The following is a 21716-nucleotide window of genomic DNA, read 5'->3' on the forward strand; positions in this document are numbered from 1 at the left end:
CCTGAGCCAAAACCAGGAGTTGGACGCTTAACCGACTGAACCACCCAGGCGCCCCAACAATTAATTTAGAACTAATAACTAGTTTCTCTTTCGTTTTCACAGACCCTGGCTGCTAGCATCCACCCTACCTCCCTCCGCTCCCTAGCATGCTCTTTTGTGGTCCACATTCAGAAAGCAGCTCTCCCAAGCTCCTGGGACGTGTGCCTTTCTCCCTCTCCCTGTCCCTCCCCTCTCCAGATCCTGGTGGGAAAGGGGGAATTCCCCAGGGCAGGACAATGCCTGAAACTGGGAATTGGGCGTCTGAGAATCTCACACTGCCTCCTGCAGTCCTCGGAGCTTCTCCGTGGACTGCTTCTTGGAGGCAAGGACTCCGGCAGGGTGGACGAGACCTCACCAAGTCCAGAGATCCAGAAGGCATAGGTCACTTCTTTCCATCAAATGCACACCCTGACCTTTCAGCTGCTGAAATGTCAGACAGCAACCACTGTCGGGCTTCTCCCCCGTTTCAGTGCTTAGTAGGCGGTGGCGGGGTGGGGGCAGTCAGGATGAAGACTCTTAGTCAATTTTTCTGTGTCCGAATACATTTTAAATCCACTCAACTCTTTTTAAAAAGCCCAGGAGAAAGCGTCCTCCCAGGTGTCCCGGAGCACTTGAAACTGTAGGTGGCCATGCTCGCACATGGGGAAAAGACACGGGAGAAAGCTTTTAGCAGCAGGGAATGCCCAAGACCCCTACCCAACCTGCATTCAAGCCAAACACCAAAAATAGCGCTGTAAATAGCAAGATAGGAAGTTGGCCAAAGAATTCACGTCAGGAACACCAGTGGTGCTTAATGTTTGAAAAGCTGTCATTAAAGCAAAGCACGAATTCAGCATGCAGCCCATACCTGAGTGCCAGCTGCAAAAGCAAAAGAACTTGGTGCTGGAGGAGGTTCTCCCTAAAGGACTTTGCAGGGGATCATGGGTAGTGGCCTCTCAGAAGCAAATGACCTCTCGGAGAGCATGTGCTCTGGAGACCGGAAGCCTGGGTTCGGCACCCAGCTCTGCCATGTGCTTTAGAAGTGGAGCCTTCTGAGTTGTGGTCTTTCCATATGTAAAATAGGAGTCATTTGCCCTCGCCAGGCTTCCTGGGAGCCGGGGAGGATCAGATGAGGTGATGTTACAGCCCAAGGTCTTCTATGGTGTACGGGTGCACCTTAGTGTCGTCAAGTTCAGAGGACAGTAAAGGGAGGGGGGACCGCAGGACTGTCTAGATCCAAAGGCGATGGGGATTTCTGAAGGTCACCTCTTCCTTAAGGTCACTGCTGCAGAGACACCCAGAGAGCTGAACTGAGAAAGAGCTGTTGGATGACTCAGCAGAGGTGACCTTGTGTTTAGCGTCCAATTATGGTGGAGGTGAGGCCAAGTGCTGGGTTACAGGGATGAGGCGATGTTGGTGTGGCCCAGCCCACGGCGTGGCCGTTAACTGACCACGGAGCTCCAAATGGCCTTGGTGGCGGAAGGAGAAGACGCACCCAACCTGTTTTCTATTTTTTTTTTTTCTTATTAGAGTGAATTTTATTTTATTTTTTTTATTTCAGATTTTTTATTTTATTTATTTATTTATTTTTAAATATATGAAATTTATTGTCAAATTGGTTTCCATACAACACCCAGTGCTCATCCCAAAAGGTGCCCTCCTCAATACCCATCCCCCACCCTCCCCTCCCTCCCACCCCCCATCAACCCTCAGTTTTCAGTTTTTAAGAGTCTCTTATGCTTTGGCTCTCTCCCACTCTAACCTCTTTTTTTTTTTTTTTTTCCTTCCCCGCCCCCATGGGTTTCTGTTACGTTTCTCAGGATCCACATAAGAGTGAAACCATATGGTATCTGTCTTTCTCTGTATGGCTTATTTCACTTAGCATCACACTCTCCAGTTCCATCCACGTTGCTACAAAAGGCCATATTTCATTCTTTCTCATTGCCACGTAGTACTCCATTGTGTATATAAAGCACAATTTCTTTATCCATTCGTCAGTTGATGGACATTTAGGCTCTTTCCATGATTTGGCTATTGTTGAGAGTGCTGCTATCAACATTGGGGTACAAGTGCCCCTATGCATCAGTACTCCTGTATCCCTTGGATAAATTCCTAGCAGTGCTATTGCTGGGTCATAGGGTAGGTCTATTTTTAATTTTTTGAGGAACCTCCTCCACCCTGTTTTCCAGAGTGGCTGCACCAGTTTGCATTCCCACCAACAGTGCAAGAGGGTTCCCGTTTCTCCACATCCTCGCCAGCATCTATAGTCTCCTGATTTGTTCATTTTGGCCACTCTGACTGGCGTGAGGTGATATCTGAGTGTGGTTTTGATTTGTATTTCCATGATGAGGAGCGATGTTGAACATCTTTTCATGTGCCTGTTGGCCATCTGGATGTCTTCTTTAGAGAAGTGTCTATTCATGTCTTCTGCCCATTTCTTCACTGGATTATTTGTTTTTCGGGTGTGAAGCTTGGTGAGCTCTTTATAGATTTTGGATACTAGCCCTTTGTCCGATATGTCATTTGCAAATACCTTTTCCCATTCCGTTGGTTGCCTTTTAGTTTTGTTGATTGTTTCCTTTGCAGTGCAGAAGCTTTTTATCTTCATGAGGTCCCAACAGTTCATTTTTGCCTTTAATTCCCTTGCCTTTGGGGATGTGTCAAGTAAGAAATTGCTGCGGCTGAGGTCATAGAGGTTTTTTCCTGCTTTCTCCTCTAGGGTTTTGATGGTTTCCTGTCTCACATTCAGGTCCTTTATCCATTTTCAGTTTATTTTTGTGAATGTTGTGAGAAAGTGGTCTAGTTTCAACCTTCTGCATGTTGCTGTCCGGTTCTGCCAGCACCATTTGTTAAAGAGACTTTTTTCCATTGGATATTCTTTACTGCTTTGTCAAAGATTAGTCGGCAACCTGTTTTCTTTTCTAAAGGTGACCTTCGCCTTGGTTTTTCCACGTAAATCTACAATCCGGTTTTTAAGGGACGTTGAAAATCTTGAAGGATTGTATCCATGAGTCAAAAATGGGTTTTTTCCTCCAAGGCTTCTGGTCGCAGAGCACACGACTGAGAAGATCCCGCACCCCCTTCATCTGAATTCATGTCAGAATAAGAACACACAGATCTGTCCGTCTGTATCGGGACTTGTTTCCGTTCTCATTCCAAAGCAAGAAAATTCAGTCGTACTTACGTAGGCAACAAAGTGAGCTGCCCCACTGGCCGCAAGCCCAGATTCACTGCCCACACGCCCAGCTTCCTCATCTGTCCCACCCTCCGGGAACATTTCCCTAAAATGTCCAGTCTGGGTCTCTTTTTAGGTTTCCTTTTTGGGGATTTTTCCTAGGTCTGTATGCTCAAAGAATGGGCTTATTGACAGTAGTTGCGGGTATGTTATGGGGTGCGTGCATGGGCGCGTGCATCCATGTGCCCGTGTCTGGCATGTTTTGGCTTGGACATAGTAAGATAATTAAAAAAAAAAAAATTTTAATGTTTACTTATTTTTGAGACAGAGAGAGACAGAGTATGAGCAGGGCAGGGTCAGAGAGAGAGGGAGACACAGACTTGGAAGCAGGCTCCAGGCTCTGAGCTGTCAGCATGGAGCCCAACGCGGGGCTCGAACCCATCAACCACAAGATCGTGACCTGAGCCGAAGTCGGACGCTCAACCGACTGAGCCACCCAGGCGCCCCTATAGTAAGATAATTTTTTTTCTTTTTTTTTAAAAAACACGTTTGTCATTACCAAAAAGAGACATCTTTAGGTAAACTTTTATTACAAATTAAAAATGAGGTTCTTAAAAATCTCAACTTGACCAGATATGAAACAATTTAAAAACCTTTAAAGGTGTATTGAGAAAAACCAGGCTTTTTTTTTCTTTTTTTTTTTAAAAACATATAGTAAGATAATTTGAGTATACCGGGCGCGCAGCCCTGAGGGGCTCGTGATCTAACACGCGTGTATGTGAATCATGTATCTCTACCTATTCCTTCCGTCAGAAAGACCAGTTTAGCTTTGTCTCTGCTGCTCTTATGTTTTAGAAATTTTAGCTCTTAGGGCACCTGGGTGGCTCAGTCAGTTAAGCGTCCGACTCTTGATTTCGACTCAGGTCACGATCTCGTGGTTTCGTGAGTTCAAGCCCCGCATCAGGCTCTGCACTGGCTAGCGGATCCTGCTTGGGATTCTGTTTCTGTCTGTCTGTCTGTCTATCTCTGTCTGCCCCTCCCCCACTTGCACTGTCCCTGTCTCTCTCAAAATAAATAAACTTAAAAAAAAATAAATTTTAGCTCTTGAAGGAAGACCTTCAGAGTCCTTGGAAGTTCTCTTTTCTGGGGTGCTCATTTCACAGCTGACACTGAGGCACAGAAGGAGGTGAGGCTCTTCTCACGCCACCACCCTGCACCCCCCAGGTGCCAGCAGCCTCCATTTTTATCCGTTCCGTCCCTAACCGCCACCCTGGAGTTGCTGGGTCTCTGAGGTCTGGGAGGAAGGGGGTCGATCTGTCTTTTCATCTTGCGGTCATGGGACCCCACTCTTTTCCGTGTTCTCACACCCCGTGAAGAGTCTCAGATGCACAGTGCCAGGGGGACTCAGCCCCACGGTCAAGCGGTGGTACTCGTGTCCCCGCACTGATGCGCCTCATCAGGGCTGGTCCCCAGGGAAGCAGCATCCTTCCTGGAGAAGCCACTCCATCAGGCAGGTCCGCAAAGCCTTTCATGTCCCCGACCTTCTGCCCAACCGCCGGGCAGTCTGTCCAGGCTTCGCAAGCTCCGGAGAGCCTCGCCTCCTGACCCGCTTTGTTCTGGCAGCTTGCGGACCACCGGGAAGAGTTCAGCAAGTGGTGGCTCGCGCATTTCAAGACAGTCAAGTTTCCCTCCCAGGGAACCGTCTTTGACTACTACATAGACCCGGAGACCAAGAAATTCGAGCCCTGGTCCAAGCTCATCCCCCACTTTGAATTCGACCCCGAGATGCCTCTGCAGGTGAGTGTGGCCGAGTGACCAAGGATGTCTGCTTGTGCCAAGGATCCGTAGCGGTCCTAGTCACAGCCCGTTATTGGCACTCAAGTGTTTTAACCTTGCTGGCAACCAGTCATGCCCAGCGACTTGCTTTTCGAGAGGAGACTCTCGGTGCAGGGAAGCCACAGAAACCCCGCAAAGACTAGCTAACTTGATTCGCAGACTCCAGCGGCATCCTGGGGGCAGAAGTTTCTAAAGCGCGTTAGAGAGGCCACAGGGAGGCAGATGGAGCTGGCCGAGGAGGGAGGGGATCTCTCCACCCCGAGAATGAACTCCCGAAGTGGTGTTAGCATGCATGCGAAGGAAGGCGCCCCTGCCCCAGGTAGTGAGCCAGCGCCCCCTCGCCAGGGGGAGTTCCTCTTCTGAAATGTTCCGGAACGTTCCGCCCCGCATCTGTTTCTCCCACGAGCCTGCCCATCGTGTCCTCCCCGCAGGCTTGCCTGGTGCCCACGGGCGAGACCGTCCGAGTGTGCTACTTCCTGGAGCGGCTCCTGGAGCGGCGGCGGCCGGTCATGCTGGTGGGGACCGCGGGGGTCGGCAAGTCGGTCCTGGTGGGAACCAAGCTGGCCAGCCTCGACGCCGAGGAGTACCTGGTGCAAAACGTGCCGTTCAACTACTATACCACGTCGGCGATGCTGCAAGGTGAGGGCCGGAGTGCGTGGAGGGTGGTGCGGGGGCGTCTGAGTGGCCACGTGCCCCCGACATGGAGCTGGGGTAAAGCATCAGGCACCTGTTGGGGTTCCCCCGTGGCCCTCCCCATCTCCTACATTCCTCCCGGGCCGGGAGTCGAACACAGAGAGGTTCAGCACCTTAACGCCAAAGAAAGTGGGCACGCGCAGAAGCGTTTCCGTAGGCTTGTAGACTCCTGGCACGGGAAGTGTCTCTAGAGAGCATTTCCTTCCCGTCTCGCCTCCCCGTATCTCCTAGATGGGGAAACTGAGGCTCGGGTAGAAGCGCGCGATTGCCCAAGGTCCCCGTTAAGCAGCAAGGCTGGCATAGCACATCCGGGCTTCTGAGCACGTAGAACGTGCTTCTCACCGGGAGCTGACACGCCGGGCTGCCGAGTGGGCACGGGTCCTCCAGGTGTGGCTTCAGGGTCAGAGGCTCGCTGCAGGAACGTCCCCCTCGCCAGAGGCACTTTCTCCTTGACCCTCACTTACAACAGGGTCTCCTCGTATAGAGAAACACTCATCACATGAACCCTGGAAGAAGCTTCCTTTTGACGAAGCGCCCGAGCCACGCTCCTGACCAGAGGAGGGCGGTGGCAAGGCTGGGGAGAACCCAGCTCTTCCCCCTGATGCCGTAACTGGGCCGTGCTTCCCACGTGAGACCCCAGTGCACGCCCGCACGTGGAATGCCACGCACCCGGCTGTTTGCACACTGGCCAGTTGCAGGCCGTCACTCAGTACACAAGGACGAGCCCAGCACTCTCCCTGTCCGACGTCCAGGCCAGCAGACTTGCAAACCAGGCTTTACTCTGACCACCTCTTGCCCAGCCTGGACCCGTTTCACTCACCCAGTGCTTCCGTGGCCCCTCCCAGCGGGATCCCCAGAGTCAGCCAGTGTGGTCTTGGCGGGGTTCCGCGTCCACAGCTCCCACGGGGAGAACAGCTCGCCTCCCTCCTTGCTCCCGACCATCCCGCCGGGTCTTCCGAGGCCCGGGGCCCAGCCAGCTCCGCGTGCTGTCGGGGGCACCAGGGTCTGCTCCCTGCCTCTCAGAGCAGTTAGGCACCCGCACGCCTGCACCTGTCACCCCTCAGTGACAGGCCCTCCTCCGCCCCTTTGTCAAGCGAGCCTCGGGGCTTCACCCCCTGCTGGGCTCATGAATGCTGCCCAGGGTCCGTCGCGACCCTAGTGCCCACGTGAACCTGAACAAGTAAGACAACACGAAATGAGGAAGGCTCGTGGCACAGATTCACTAGTGGGTCGGTGACGTGAGCGTCTGTGAACAGCCAAAGAACACTTGCGTTTTCTTTGTTGCTCTTGCCCCTGTAAATGGCTACGGGCATGATGTGCTTTGAAGTTTCATCTGCACGGTTAACGCTTTTTTCTCCGGCACCTTGTGAAAACTGCACAAGCACCCAGACAAACCTATCCGTTTCTGTGGTGGAAATACTCCCACATTTGTGGTGGTCACCCTCCATGGTATTTCCACTTCCCAGGCAGAGTGGGTAAAAATCATTCAGATATGATGAGTTTTGAATATCCTTACCTTTTTTTTTTTTGTAATATAATGTAATTAGTTGTAAGCTTATTTATTTTTTAATTTTTTTTTTTTTTTTTTGAGACACAGAGACAGAGAAACAGAGTGCGAGTTGAGGAGGGACAGAGAGGGGAGGGAGACACAGAATAATCCAAAGCAGGGTCCAGGCTCCGAGCTGTCATCACAGAGCCCGATGCAGGGCTTGAACTCACAGACCAGACTGTGAGATCATGGCCTGAGCTGAAGTCGGACGCTCAACCGACTGAGCCACCCAGGCACCCCTAATTTATATTTTATCTTTTTTTATTAGAGAGTGTGTGCACACGAACAGGGGAGAGGGTCAGAGGGAGGGAGAGAGAGAGGGAGAGAGAGAGAGAGAGAGGGAGAGAGAGAGAGAGAGAGAGAGAGAGAGAGAGAGAATCTCAAGTAGGCTTTGTGCCCAGCATGGAGCCCAACACAGGGCTCAATCCCATGACCCTGGGATCATGATCTGAGCCAAAATCAAGAGTCAGATGCTCAACTGACTGAGCCGCCCAGGTGCCTCATTATCTAATTTATTGTTTAAATAATGGCTGTGCTTAATAATCCAGCTTGCAGAATTCCCTCAGTGTTAACAACAGGCTCTCACTCGCTTCATCTCTCTTCCATGAGACCTTGGCCACCATCATGGTATGCTGTGTCGTGGCCTTGCATCGTGGCCTGACATTGCCACGTTAATGCCCGGCGGTGGTCATAAGTGGACGTCACGTGCTTGTCTGGCTCACTTGTTGACCCTGTTTGTTCCTGGGAGAATATACCTGCCCTTATTTGCAAGCCTGGAGTCCGGTGACCGACCAGATGATGAGCTCTGCCCATTTTCTCTGATTCTTAAATCTATGATCAGTAGGCTAATATCAACAAGTGGCATTTATCAAACATTCATCAAGTATGTGTCAGGTGCCAACCTGACATTGGAAGTTGACCTGTTTTTATTTAGTTATTTTGCATAATTTTTTTTAAAGTTGATTTATTTTTGAGAGAGAGAGTGCGCATGCAAGCAGGGGAGGGGCAGAGAGAGAGCCAAAGAGAGAGAATCCCAAGCAGGCTCCATACTGTCTGCGTGGAGCCTGATGCGGGGCTCAAACTCACGAGCCGTGAGATCGTGACCTGAGCCGAAACCGACAGCCAGGCAGTTAACCGACTGAGCCACCCAGGTGCCCCGGAAGTTGACATGTTTTTAAATCATTTCATCATTTACAGCCCCATAAAGTAAGTCCTTGTATCGTCCCTGTGTTGTAGATGAGAAAGTCAAGGCAGAGGAGTTAAATAAGGCCATGCCGAGAGTAATGATGGAGCCAGGGTTTGAACCCAGACAGAGTCTGTGCTCTTTTGTTGTTGTTGTTTATTTTTGAGACAGAGAAGGTGCCCGGGAGAGGCAGAGGGAGAGGGAGAGAGACCATCCCAAGCAGGCTCCATGCTGTGATTGAGGACCCCGACACGGAGCTCTAACTCGTGAACCGCGAGATCATGACCTGACTCAAAGTCAAAACTTCAACCAACCTAGCCACCCAGGCGCCCCCGGAGCCTTGCCCTTAACAACAAGGTTACATTGCCTCCCTGGTAGGAAACTGCCACAAAAACCGTAATAAATATTTGCTGTTATTACTATTACCGTTCGTGGTAACATTCGAGTGTTCTGGAGGAGTTGTTCTCTAGAATCCTATTGTCAGGTTTCTGCATGTAAGCAAACACTTTAAATAGTAAAAATTCATAACCAAGGAAAGGGAGACGAGCTGCTTGCTCTTCTCCCGGGTCCTCTCGCCCGGACCTCTCCGTCTTCTCCTGGGTCCCCAACCTGGAGGATTTTCTCCTCCTGTCCTGGTGAAACACAGAGAATTATTCAGAAGAGTCAGCCTGCTGTCAGATGGGGCCAGGATAACACCGGCCGTCACTGCAGCTGGACGCAACACTCCTGCGTCCCGTTAGCTCCCTGGTGGCCTCTTGGTCCCTTCCATCCTCCACACTAGAGGTGGGTGAAGCTTCTGCTGTCCAGAAGCAGCCAGGAACTTGGGACTAACCCAGGGCCCAAGAGGAGCAGCATAAAGGCCACAAAGCCCACGCAGCAGAGCTCATACCCGTGACTCTGGCAAAAAAGAAAAAGAAAATGCTGAATTCCCTTACGTGGAGCCTCATGCCTCTTTCTGTTGGTCACAGTCCAAACAACTTTGTTTATTTGGCCTCTCAGCCTAAAACGTTTTAGAAGCAACAAAATGGCAGGAGAAAGGATGCTGATGACGCTTAGGAAAAGGGGAGCCAGGAACCTGGTATCCCAGAGGGCAGAGAACATGTCAGAAAGGAGATTCTCAAAGGGCAGCTACCCCGGTCTCGGACAAGAGGCAGGTTCTCCCACGCACATCCTGAGCCCAACGCTCTTTCTGCAGCCGAGTGCCTCCGTCGCCTTTTGTGCCTAAGAGCCTGCGTAATTACGAACAGATCCAGTGTGCTGTGGTATATGGTCTGCTTCCCGGGGCAGGTAGTACACCCAGACAGGTGTGCAAGATGTGTGTGGGGCCACTTCAGACCCGTTATAAACACACATCAAGCCCCACATCGGGCTCTGCACTCATAATGCAAAGCCTGCTTGGGATTTTCTCTCTCTCTCTGCCCCTCCTGTACTCACACTGTCTCTGTCTCCCTCAAAATAAATAAACTGGGGTGCCTGGTGGCTCAGTCAGTTGGGCGTCCGACTTCAGCCCAGGTCATGGTCTCAAGGTTTGTGAGTTCGAGCCCCGCATCAGGCTCTGTGCTCACAGCTCAGAGCCTGGAACCTGCTTCGGATTCTGTGTCTTCTCCTCTCTCCGCCCCTCCCTTGCTCATGCTCTGTCTCTCTCTCTCTCTCAATAATGAATAAATGTTAAAAAAATTAAAAATTAATATAAAAAATTTTTTAATTAAAAAGATATAAAAGTATACATATATATACACTCACATACCTATGCTTATATACACTTAGAATATTTCAAGAAGTACACACAACTGATAACAGCAGGTGCCCCTGGCAAGGAGAACTAGACGCTAAGAAGGAGCGATGGAGAATTACTTAAACTTTTTAGAAATTATGAAATATCTCAAGCCTGCAGGGAGGGACAGAAAATAATGCAACAGATGCCCATGTACCCACCACCCAGATTTCACAGATGTTAAAATTTTGTCGTTTTGCTACAAATCGTAGCAGTAAGTACAGCCAGCACACCACCCCCACCCTCCTTCCTGCCCCTCATCGACCAAGTACTAAAGTTGATGTGTATCACTCTGAATCTACACCTTCTCTTAGGTTTTTAAGTTTCAGCCAACACGCAGTATAATAATAATTCCAAGCATCCGATAGGGTGATTCCAGTCTTCCATACAACACCCGGTGCTCCATACAAGTGCACTCCTTAATCCCCATCTCCTCTTTCCCCCCATCCCCCACCTCCTCCCGCCTGGTGACCCTCGGTTTGTTCTCTGCGGTTACGAGTCTGTTTCTTGGTTTGTGTCTCCTTTCCCCCTTGGCTCCCTTGCTTTGTTTCTTAAATTCCACCTGTGCGTGAAACCAGATGGTGTTTGTCTTTCTCCGGCTTACTTCGTTTAGCATCAGGCTACCTGGATCCATCCACGTTGTTGCAAGTGGCAACATTTCACTCTTTTTTTATGGCTGAGTGATATTCCATTGTGTATATATACCGCCTCTGTATCCTCTGTATCCATTCAACCGCCTCTGTATCCATTCATTGGTGGATGGACACTTGGGCTGTGTCCACAGTGTAGCTACTGTAGATAGTGTTGCTATAAACATTGGGCTGTATGTATCCCTTTGAATTAATACTTTTTATATTCTTCAGATAAATACCTAGTAGTGCGGTTGCTAGATCGTAGGATATTTCTGCCTTTAACTTTCCGAGGCCCCTCCATACCGTTTTCCAGGGTGGCTGCACCATTTTGCATTCGCACCAACAGTGCAAGAGGGTTCCCTGTGCCCGCATCCCATAAGCACCTGTTGTTTCTTGTGTTGTTGATGTTAGCCCTTCTGACAGGTGTGAGGCGATACTGTGGTTTTGGTTTGTGTTTCCCTGGTGACCCGTGATGCTTCGCAAAATGGATTAAAGACCCAAGTGTGAGACCCGAAACCATCAAAATCCTGGGGGAGAACACAGACAGTAACCTCTTTGACGTCGGCCATAGCAAATTCTTTCTAGATGCGTCTCCTGAGGCAAGGGAAACAAAAGTAAAAATAGCCTATTGGGACTTCATCAAAGTGAAAAGCTTCTGCACAGCAAAGGAAACAATCAACAAAACTCAAAGGCAGCCTACTGAATTGGAGAAGGTATTTGCAAAGGACATATCCGATAAAGGGTTGGGGTCCCAGGTCATGAGCTCACGGTCCGTGGGTTCAAGCCCTGCATCGGGCTCTGCGCTGACAACACAGAGCCTGCTTGGGATTCTGTCTCCCTCTCTCTGTCCCTCTCGTGCTCGCACACTCTCTCTCTCTCCCTCAAAAACAGACATTTAAAAATAATACTAAAGTATACAATGTGAGAAGTTTTGAAATACTTACACACCCCCGACACCATCACTATGGTTGAAATAATGAGCATATCCATCACCTCTGGAAGTTTCTGGTGTTCTTGGGCAATCCCTCCCTCCCTCCCTTTCCACCCTGCCCATGCCTAGGCAACCACTGACCGGTTTCTGTCGCAGTCGGTTAGTTCGTATTTTCTAGAATTGCCTGTGATGGAATCACACAATACATGCTTTTTTTTCCCTTTCTTTTTTTTTTTTTTTGTTTCTTTTTTGGTTGGTTTTTTTTTTTTTTTTTTTTTTTTTTTTTTTTTTGGTCTGGCTTTATTCACTCGGCATGATTTTGAGTTTTGTCCCTGTTGTTGAGTGTTTCAATAGTTCATTCTTTTCATTTTTGAATAGCAAGATAAAATATGTAAAAAACTCACAATGAGTCCTACCATAAAGTAAATGCTTAGTAAGTGGAAGCTGTTACTATAATAATATTAAAACCCTTCCTGAATTTAAGAGTCTATAACTATTATGCGATCATTTCTAAAACCCCTCACTGCCAAAACATAAGGAACCCAGGTAAACCCCTTTTGCTTGGAAAGGGGGTTTAACTTCAACTATACTAAAACAAAAATAATGTTGGGGCACCTGGGTGGCTCAGTCGGTTGGGCGTCCGACTTCGGCTCAGGTCATGATCTCGCGGTCCGTGAGTTCGAGCCCCGCGTCGGGCTCTGTGCCGACAGCTCAGAGCCTGGAGCCTGTTTCGGATCCTGTGTCTCCCTCTCTGCCCCTCCCCCACTCATGCTCGCTCGCTCTCTCACTCTCTCAAAAATAAATAAAAACATTAAAAAGTTTTTAAAACAAAAACAACGTTTTGGTAAGAAAGGTTCTGACGTTCAAATGGGAAGTAACCCCACCGTGCAGGTCAATTCATGGAGGTCTGCGGGGGGATATTTTACAGTTGACGGTTCCGCTAGCCCATCAAACGCCCTGTTTCTCAAAATCAGATGTTCTTTTATAGGGGACGCAGCTGCTTGATAAACCCTGTGCCTCTTGTGTCTCATCTCTTCCAGCTCTGGGGTCTCCACCAACCATGGTTCTCAGTGCAGGCCCAGTACTCTCAAGTACAAATGGGGTTGTGTTTCAAGGCATTCCCATGGCTCACCCGTGGAGGCAACACGTGCTTTATGTGCTGTTTGTACTGTGCCAAACACTGGGCTCAGGGTCCCGCCCCTTTAGTGCATTTAACCCTCCCCATCCAGTGAGGCACCATGTCAGCCATGCCTTTGCCACGCAGCAGAAAATCTGACGGCAGTGACGTGGACAGAATTTGTTTTTCACGCAGCAAGAAGTCTTGAGGGAGGCAGTTACTAATGCGAAATCCGTGGCTCGATGGTATCGATGGTATAATATGTATTCTCTTAGCGGCTTCCTCAGGTTGGCAGAATGGCTGCTGCTCCTGCCATCACATCTGCGTTCCCAGTGGAACAAAGGAAAAGATAAAGGAGAGAGTTAGGGCCCATGTCAGGGAACGAGAGCTCTCCAGGAACCCCGGTGACCTATACATGTGTCTTCCCGTTCAGAACTGTGTCACAGGGCCACCCTCGCTGGAAAGTGACTCCGAGAGGAGGATTTTGGAAACGGTGTCCATCACAGATCTGACCGTCTCTGTTTTTGCAAGATGAGAAAAATGAGGCTTAGAGGTGTTAAGGGACCTCCCTGAAAGGCCCACAAGGAGTTAAGAGCCAAACGGTCTTATTTGATCGGCTTTGATGAGATTCTGGGTCAGGCTTCTTGCTTTTCACGCCCGAATGCCAACTTTGCTTCCGTTCATCTGATATCTAGAGCACATGGATAGTTTTCCCTTTGAGAGTAAATCAAATCGGCCCTTCGGGTAGTCATTGAAAGACTCAGATTCCAACTGACTTCTCTCCAGCAGCTGCCCAGAGCACAGATCAAGAACACTGAACCCTCGTGTTGAGGGAGGCAGGGACCCGCCCTCCTCCTATCCTTCTAAACCCACAGACCCACTGCAATGCTTTCCTTTCCTTTACTGAGTTACAATTTAATGATCCGCCCTTGGGCTTCTCTGAGGCTCAGGAGGATGAAAGATAACTTTAAGTTACTGTTACATCTCCTGTAAAACGCCCATTGGCGACCTTGCTCATCCTGCAGCCTGATATTCCTTTAGTAAGTATCCGGGATACATGCCCGCTAGAATTTAGCGCCTGGAAATTTTTTTTTCGTAGAAAATTAGAGGTGGATGTGTACCAGTAATCCAGGATGTCGTGGTTGCTGTAACTAAACGCAGGTTTAGTTCTGAGATTTCAGGTAGGCGTGAGATACATTTTTATTTGGTTACAGTAAGCCTGTTACCTGGATCATGGGTCCAGTCACGTTTCTTTTCCTATATGGCTTTGGAATCCTTGGTTAGTCTCCTTTAATTGGTCTGTTTTATGTCTGCAAATACTTGAAGCCTCTCTTGTTTTTTTTTTTTTAGAAAATATGAGTAATTTGGGGTGCCTGGGTGGCTCAGTTGGTTAAGCGTCTGACTTCTGATCTCACAGTTCATGGGTTCAAGCCCCACGTCGGGCTCTGTGCTGACAGCTCGGAGCCTGGTGCCTGCTTCAGATTCTGTGTCTCCCTCTCTCTCTGCCCCTCGTGCACTCGCTCTCTCTCTCTCTCTCTCAAAAATATTTAAAAATTAAAAGAAAATATAAGTAATTTTTAAGACTAAAAGAATTTGCAATGACCCATAGACAAGACAGTCTAGAAAGCGAAAAGGAGAAGCAAAGAAACGGACCAGGCATCGAGGGACTTATATCGGCAGCGTAAAGAGAGGAGGCTGAAGATGATGCACTTCACGATTCTGAATTCTCTTACCATCCACCTGCAATTTAAATGATTCGTTTAACAAATATTTGAGCCCTTAATTACACTCATTAGATAGGCGCTCAGGCGTCTGAATCTCTGTGCGATGTGAATCTCTGTAACTCACTCATTAACAGGTTGAGGTTAGACAGGACCCGAAAAGATCCAGTCGAACCCTCAACCCGGGGAGCCTCACTCTTCCATCATTACAGATAGCTCGTCCGCCTGTCTTTCAAAAAGGAGATGACAGGAAATTAAATCATGAAAACATCTGTCACCTCGTGGGCCAGACACACAGCTCAGGATAAGCGGAGGTGGCTTCAGAGTATAGGAAAAAAATGGAATACAGCATAGATTTGAGACGACAGAGAAACCACTCCATAAATTTTGGTACCTCCAAATTATGGGACACGGTGCAGCAATTAAAATCATGTTTTAAAAAAAATTTTTTTTTCAACGTTTTTTATTTATTTTTGGGACAGAGAGAGACAGAGCATGAATGGGGGAGGGGCAGAGAGAGAGGGAGACACAGAATCGGAAACAGGCTCCAGGCTCCGAGCCATCAGCCCAGAGCCCGACGCGGGGCTCGAACTCACGGACCGCGAGATCGTGACCTGGCTGAAGTCGGACGCTTAACTGACTGCGCCACCCAGGCACCCCTAAAATCATGTTTTAGGAGGCTAATATTATCATATAATGTTTATGTGGATGGACAAAGTGTATCTGTTTGTACATATATACACACACACAAGCAGAATATGCAAAACTGACTTTGTAAAGGAAAAACCAAACAGACCAAATAGACTGGAATGAAATTCACCAAGATATTGAAAACAGTGGCTCCCGCGAGGTGATCGAATTACAGGTAATTTTCGTTTTCATCATTATGATTTTCTCTGTTTTTTAATCTTTATGGAATGAATATGTATTACTTTTACAATCACGCAGAGCATGATTATATTTGGAAGGAATAAACGCAAAGTCTGTACAGTATAATGGAAATGTCTTAACACATGAAAAACTAGATGGTGTAGAAAGGAAATAGCTCGAAGCAAAGGAGAAGCGGTACAAAATGAGACGTGATTAATTACTCATGATCTCTGTCAAAAAGTGTGGCCAGGCGGTGGGTTCATGAAACCGGGGATTTCTTCAGCGCAGAAGTCACCTCGTGACAACGTTTAAGTGATTTGCGACCCGAGGTAACCCAGGTTAACATCCTGGCTGGGCCACTCGGTGGCTGTGGGACCTGGGACAGAGTCCTTTATTCTCTGTAAGCCTCTTGCTTCTCTAGAGCAAGTGGGGGAGAGGCAGAGAGGGAGGGAGGGAGGGAGGGAGGGAGGGAGAGAGAGAGAGAGAGAGAGAGAGAGAGAGAGAATCCCAAGTAGGTTCTGCACTATCAGCATGGAGCCTGAGGTGGGGCTCAAACCCTCGAACCCGCTCATTTGTTAAAAGATTTTTAACACATGATAGGGCTGCTCTGAGGGGTCAGTGATGACAGGCGTGTAATGGGCTCCATATAGAGCCGTTAGCGATGCTTTGCGGAAGAACAGACATCCTACTCTGAGCTCAGAGACCGTAAGAATCTGTGGGACAGGGGTGGCCAGGGGCACACATAAACGGGGGCTGGGGTGTCAGGGCTTGCCTGCGAGGGCTCTCTCTCGGGGTGATACGCAAGGTGCATCAGCCTCAGTATCTACAGACCTGGATCCTCACTCGGCAAGGCATGCAAACAGCCTCAGCTTCTGTGTTCTTAATTACGACATTGATATAACGTATCTTTCTTTGCTATTCCTGGGGCTTATCATTCGCTCCTTCCTTAATTTTATGGATGTCTTTCGGACACCCTACTGTGTGCGAGATAAAAAAAAGCAGAGAAAGATTTCCTGTCCTCGTGGAGTTTATAGTGCGGAGGGGGTTAAGGTGACACCCACACGATACATAAGTTGAATGTATGGCATTTTAAGTGGTGATGCGTGTCACAGAGAATAACGAAGCCGGCACAGAGAACTGGGGTGAGGGGTGAATTTTGGCTAGAGGGCAGGCAAGGGCTCACCGAGAGATGGCATTGGAGCAGGTTAATGTCTGATGGAAGCGAGGGAGCAAGCTCTGTTGGCATTTGGGAGATAGGATTAACGGCAGGGAGGACAACAGCCAGCGCAAAGGCCCTGTGGCAGCGAACATGTCGGAACAGGATGGCTGCAGCAGAGAGAGTGAATAGGGCAGCCTCGAGAGAGAAGAACCGAGATGCGAGGTTTGTGGACGGAACCACACTTGCTCTTAGACCGCACGATGGTGTTGTGATCTCGCAGAAGGAACTGTGTGAAGAGCGGAGAGCAGCAGGTGCCACACGCGGCCACAGGCGGGACACCAGCCCGTCCGAGGGGAGACGTTCGGTGAGCTGATGAACTCGGAGGGGTCCAGGTATGGGCTTGACCGGCAGGACTTGTCTGCGATGATGCAGGACCCTGAAATGTGAGGGGACGATCACATGTCCTTGTGCGTCTCGCGCATGGGATGCCTTCGCCATCAACTTAAGTCCACCTGCTTCTCTGGTTCTGCCTGGAAACTGTCACTTCCCGCCCTGCGTCCGGGAGGGGAGTTTCAACAGCGTCTGGCCCCGTAGGGAGCAAAAACACGGCTGCCTTTCCTGAGGGAGTCCTCCCTCCCTGGGGGACTCGGCAGCATCCTGCTGGGATGGTCCAAGGCGTTCCCAGCCCGCTTCTTGCAAACTGATGCGGTTTCCTCCTCAATAATCCTTCAGAAGCACGTAGAGCTGGACGGACCCAAATTAGAGGGGTCTGGTCCATTCCAGGGGTTGATTTGAATATCCCTCCTTTGCGGGGAGGAGAAAACAAGTCTTCCTAAGAAGAGAAGTTACGAGAAGGCCTGTTCTCAAAAACGTGTCCTTGGCAGCCCATTAATTATATTTCCTTTTGACAGATCTCGTATATGGTTGTTATATCTTTAGGGGGAGAAAGGTGTTGGGTGATTAATTGGTTGATGGTGTATGTTAATTGGATGCTAATTAAATTGAAATCTAATTCGTATTTGAAACCCTTAATTTAACTCAGGACCAGACAATTAAGAATCTTCAGGCTTCTCGAAGGGACTTGTCTTCCTCTCGGTCACCTCCAAATGTCTGTTGACACCTTCTCCTTGTTTACAAACTTGTTTTTCAAGGGAAGACTCATGCTTCTTCGAGCTTCCAGCTATAATAAGACATGTCGGTTCTTGCGATACATATTTAATTGCTTTATTGGGGGAAAAAATGCACGTATCTCCACTCTATTACTTAAGTTTGTTCTAAGCAAGTCCCGTCACGCTGGACTACGGTGCCGTTTGAAGAAACACTTCCTAGAAGAGAGTCATTCTGTACTGAAGTCTCGGGAAAAGCACGGAGATGCTCTGATAGGGTCCTGGTGACCTGAAAGCAGTGGAGGAGCCCTTGGCATTGCTGGAAGCTTCCGGGCAATTCTCTGCTCCTGTTCCCACTCGGGGAAGACCCCACCCCCACCTGGGAGATGAATACTCTGAGAATATGCTCACAAAATATCCAACAGCTCCTGGTTTTTGTTTTTAATGTTTTTATTTATTTATTTTTGAGAGAGAGCAGGGGAGGGGCAGAGAGAGAGGGAGAGAGAGGATCCCAAGTAGGTCAGCACGGAGCCCGGCGCGGGGCTCGAACCCACGACCCGTGAGCCGAAGCCACCTGCTTAACCGACCGAGCCACTCAGGCGCCCCCAGCAGCTCCCGTTTTGTACCCCAGGCTTCTAGAAGCCTCTAGAAAAGAAACTCAGGTGGGTGGGGCCTCCACCCACGCCGATAAGGGAGCCCCGGCCTCCGCGCTCCTGTGCTGTCTCAGCCAGAGCGGGCAGGTCTCTCCACAATCCGATTATCTGGAGATTTCCTCGAGGGTAGAGTGCCACGCCTTGAGACCGGGAAGGTATCTTCTGTTTCGACTCTCTAAGCAAAGGAACCTGGGGACCCCAGGTACGATCGGAGGAGCCTGGGCTCTGAAAGTTAACCGTCCCAGACTTGTACCCTGACCTCCCCTTAGAAGAGTTTCTTTGCTCTTCCGAGCCTCGGTTTCCTCCTCTGTGAAATGGGATGCTAAGACGAATCCGGCACCGACGTTGCAAGAATTAAACGAGATGGTGCGCTTTTGTAGAAACCCGAGAGGGTCCACGCGTAGTGAGGTGTTCGGTGCCTGGTCTACGCAGTCACCCTTAGTGCCAGGCGGGCTCCCGCTTCACCTCTGGTCCCGTAGAACGCCAGGACTTAGGCAGGGGCACGCTGCGCCACGGCTTGTCCTTGGCACTGGTTCTGTCTCCGCACTGGCCTCTGAGATTCGAACCTCCTTCCCTCACCCACTGGCTCTCCCCTCAGCTGTCCTGGAGAAGCCTCTAGAAAAGAAGGCCGGCAGAAACTATGGCCCCCCAGGCAACAAGAAGCTGATCTATTTCATTGATGACATGAACTTGCCTGAGGTGGATGCCTATGGGACCGTGCAGCCCCACACCATCATCAGGCAGCATCTGGACTATGGCCACTGGTAAGCACACATGTGCAAAGGGCCTGGGGCCCGCGGGCTGGGGGGGCTAAGGGGGGAGGCCTAAGGCAGGGCTGAAGGCCGTTCCCCTGGAGCCCCAAACTGCACTTTAGTGCTGGTGCTGGATGAGAATCCCCATAGCAAACCACAGTCCCCACAGGACTGTGTCTCCTGGGGTGCACTTTCAGACCCAGGAATCAGTACCGACATGGGAAATTTGGTCAGGGGACATACTGAGCTGTTATCTAAGGGGGGGGGGGGAAACCTACCTTTTTCTTCAACATTCATCTCAAAAGTTGCTTTCTCCAAACCCCCAAAGCAGAATGAACCTGTCCTGTCCCCCGCTGTGGTCCCAAGTCCCTGAGCGGGGGTACTTGAGCGATAACCGCTAACACCCTGTGTGGTGCACATATGTCCGCGGGTCTGAACAGCCTTTGTCCCTTTCGGGGAAATTCGCAGACTTTGTTATTGTCTCCGGCCACAGCGTAATTGTTGACGGCAAAAGGTCTGAACTTGCCAGAAAAAAAAAAAAAGTCTGTGATTGGAGACAATTAGCTCGCCTTCCTACCCCACGTCGAATTAGCTGCTGAGAATTCAGGGAATTCAGAGAGAAGCGTGGTTGTGATGGTGACCTGAGTCGCCTTTCAGCCATCGCTAACACCTTTTGCGGGATGCCTGCCATGTACATCCCCCCACAGCGTGCACACCAGCATCTGGGCGGCTCGGCTGTACAGGAACAGATCGATCTGGCACACGAGTTTTACTTTAGATTCGTGGCCACAAGCCCAAAGTGGGCAGTAGGAGCTCTCTGGAAATCCCGCCCTGCTGCCTCAGCATGTTTGCATTTCCGCTCGCAGCGATGGCTGCGTCAGACCTTCTGTCTGTCCTCGGACTTCCCGCCCCACCTTCGCTGGTGACCACGGGTACCATGTTTCTTTCCTGCCTCCGTAGCTGTATGAGAGCCTCCTTTCCTCCCTCCTCCTGACCCACCTTCCCTGAGGCCGAGCCGTCACCAGCCTCTGGTTCTTCTCTCCCCCCACCTCCTTCGGCAACTGCCTCTTACCTCCTGATCGGCTCCTTCTCGTCGAAATGAGACTCACCTAGATTTCTTCTGTTGCATTCAAAAACATGATTTTCTAACTGATGACCCGTTCTCTCTTCCCACATAGCCAAATATCTCTATTTCCACTTCCCCACTTTCCCCACCACCGCTCACTCCACTCCCTGGTTTTTGTTTCCTCCACTTTACTGAATTTTTCCTGCTCAACTACTAACTGTATCTTTATGTGAGACCTGACAGACCCGTTGGGTCAACTGTCTTTCAGATTCTCTTTGACTGCTCTCTCCTCTTGGAAGGAACCAACTTCCTTTGGCTTCTGGGCTGCCGTACCCCTCTAATGCCCCCCCACCTCTTAGACCTTTATGGCTTCTTTTTTCTATGATCTTTCCATAGATGTTGGATCCCTCAGGATTTGGGCCCAGCCTCTTATCCTTTTCTGATCTCTACCAATGGATCTAGGCTTTTTTTTTTTTTTTCACCACCCAAGCATATAAATGATAGGATACATCCCACCTCACCCTAACAAGGCACTCACCTGCCTGGGCCATCACCCAGCTCTCCCTGTGGTTTCTGACTGTTCCAGGTATGACCGGAACAAGCTGTCCCTGAAGGAGATCAGGAATGTGCAATATGTCTCCTGTATGAACCCCACGGCAGGCAGCTTCACCATCAACCCACGGCTTCAGGTATGGGAGGGAGCTGTGGTACCTGAGTCCTAAATAAATACTAGCTCACCAGGGCCCACATCCCTCAATGCCAAGTAGTAACTGGTCCTTCCCCCGTCCAGCCTCTCAAAGTGGCGAATCATATGGGATGCTGATTTGCGTTTCCGGGGAGACAAAGAAACTCCTAGACCCAGAGCCATGAAGCTTTTAGAGCTGGAAGGGGCCATAGAGTTCATCTGATTTAGCTCATTCTTTGGAGCGGGAAAACATCAGAGAGATGAAATGACTCTCCCAAGGTCGTGGGGATATCCAGTGTCAAATCCTAGTTTGGGCTCAGACGCTCTGAGTTCAAGTTCTGTTCTAAGTTTGGGTTCAGTGTGAGAAGTGTGATCGGAATATAGAATCCAAAGGCCTCATAAGAATTCCTCGTTGCTCTACCCAGAGCCCCAAGAGGCGATCTTGACTCTGACCCCTGGCCCCTGCCTGTTCTCTCATACAGCGCCACTTTAGTGTGCTTGTCCTCTCCTTCCCTGGGGCAGACGCCCTGGCCTCCATCTACGGCACCATCCTGACTCAGCACCTTAAGCTTGGAAACTTCCCAGAGTCTCTGCAGAAATCCAGCCCCCAGCTCATCAATCTGGCCCTCACCTTCCACCGGAAGATCGCCACCACATTCCTACCCACAGCGATCAAATTCCACTACGTTTTCAATCTCCGAGACCTCGCCAACATTTTCCAGGTGAGTCCATCTGTACGGAGACACCCTTGAAAGGCTCGCTGATAATCTGGGCCCTTCCGTTCTTGGTAAAATAA

The 21716-nt window shown here is 49.7% G+C and overlaps 1 protein-coding gene across 1 annotated transcript in view; it reads left to right on the forward strand.

The window, feature by feature from the left end:
• DNAH9 (dynein axonemal heavy chain 9) overlaps nt 1–21716 on the forward strand; it is a 332476-nt gene that overhangs the window by 154996 nt on the left and 155764 nt on the right. The window contains exons 37-41 of the mRNA XM_042967844.1: nt 4817–4990; nt 5461–5668; nt 19016–19181; nt 20822–20924; nt 21403–21642. Coding sequence (XP_042823778.1) covers nt 4817–4990; nt 5461–5668; nt 19016–19181; nt 20822–20924; nt 21403–21642 — 891 coding nt within the window. The remainder of the gene's footprint in view (nt 1–4816; nt 4991–5460; nt 5669–19015; nt 19182–20821; nt 20925–21402; nt 21643–21716) is intronic.

The sequence above is a fragment of the Panthera tigris genome, chromosome E1, assembly GCF_018350195.1.
Source record: "Panthera tigris isolate Pti1 chromosome E1, P.tigris_Pti1_mat1.1, whole genome shotgun sequence".
In the NCBI taxonomy this organism is placed as follows: domain Eukaryota; kingdom Metazoa; phylum Chordata; class Mammalia; order Carnivora; family Felidae; genus Panthera; species Panthera tigris.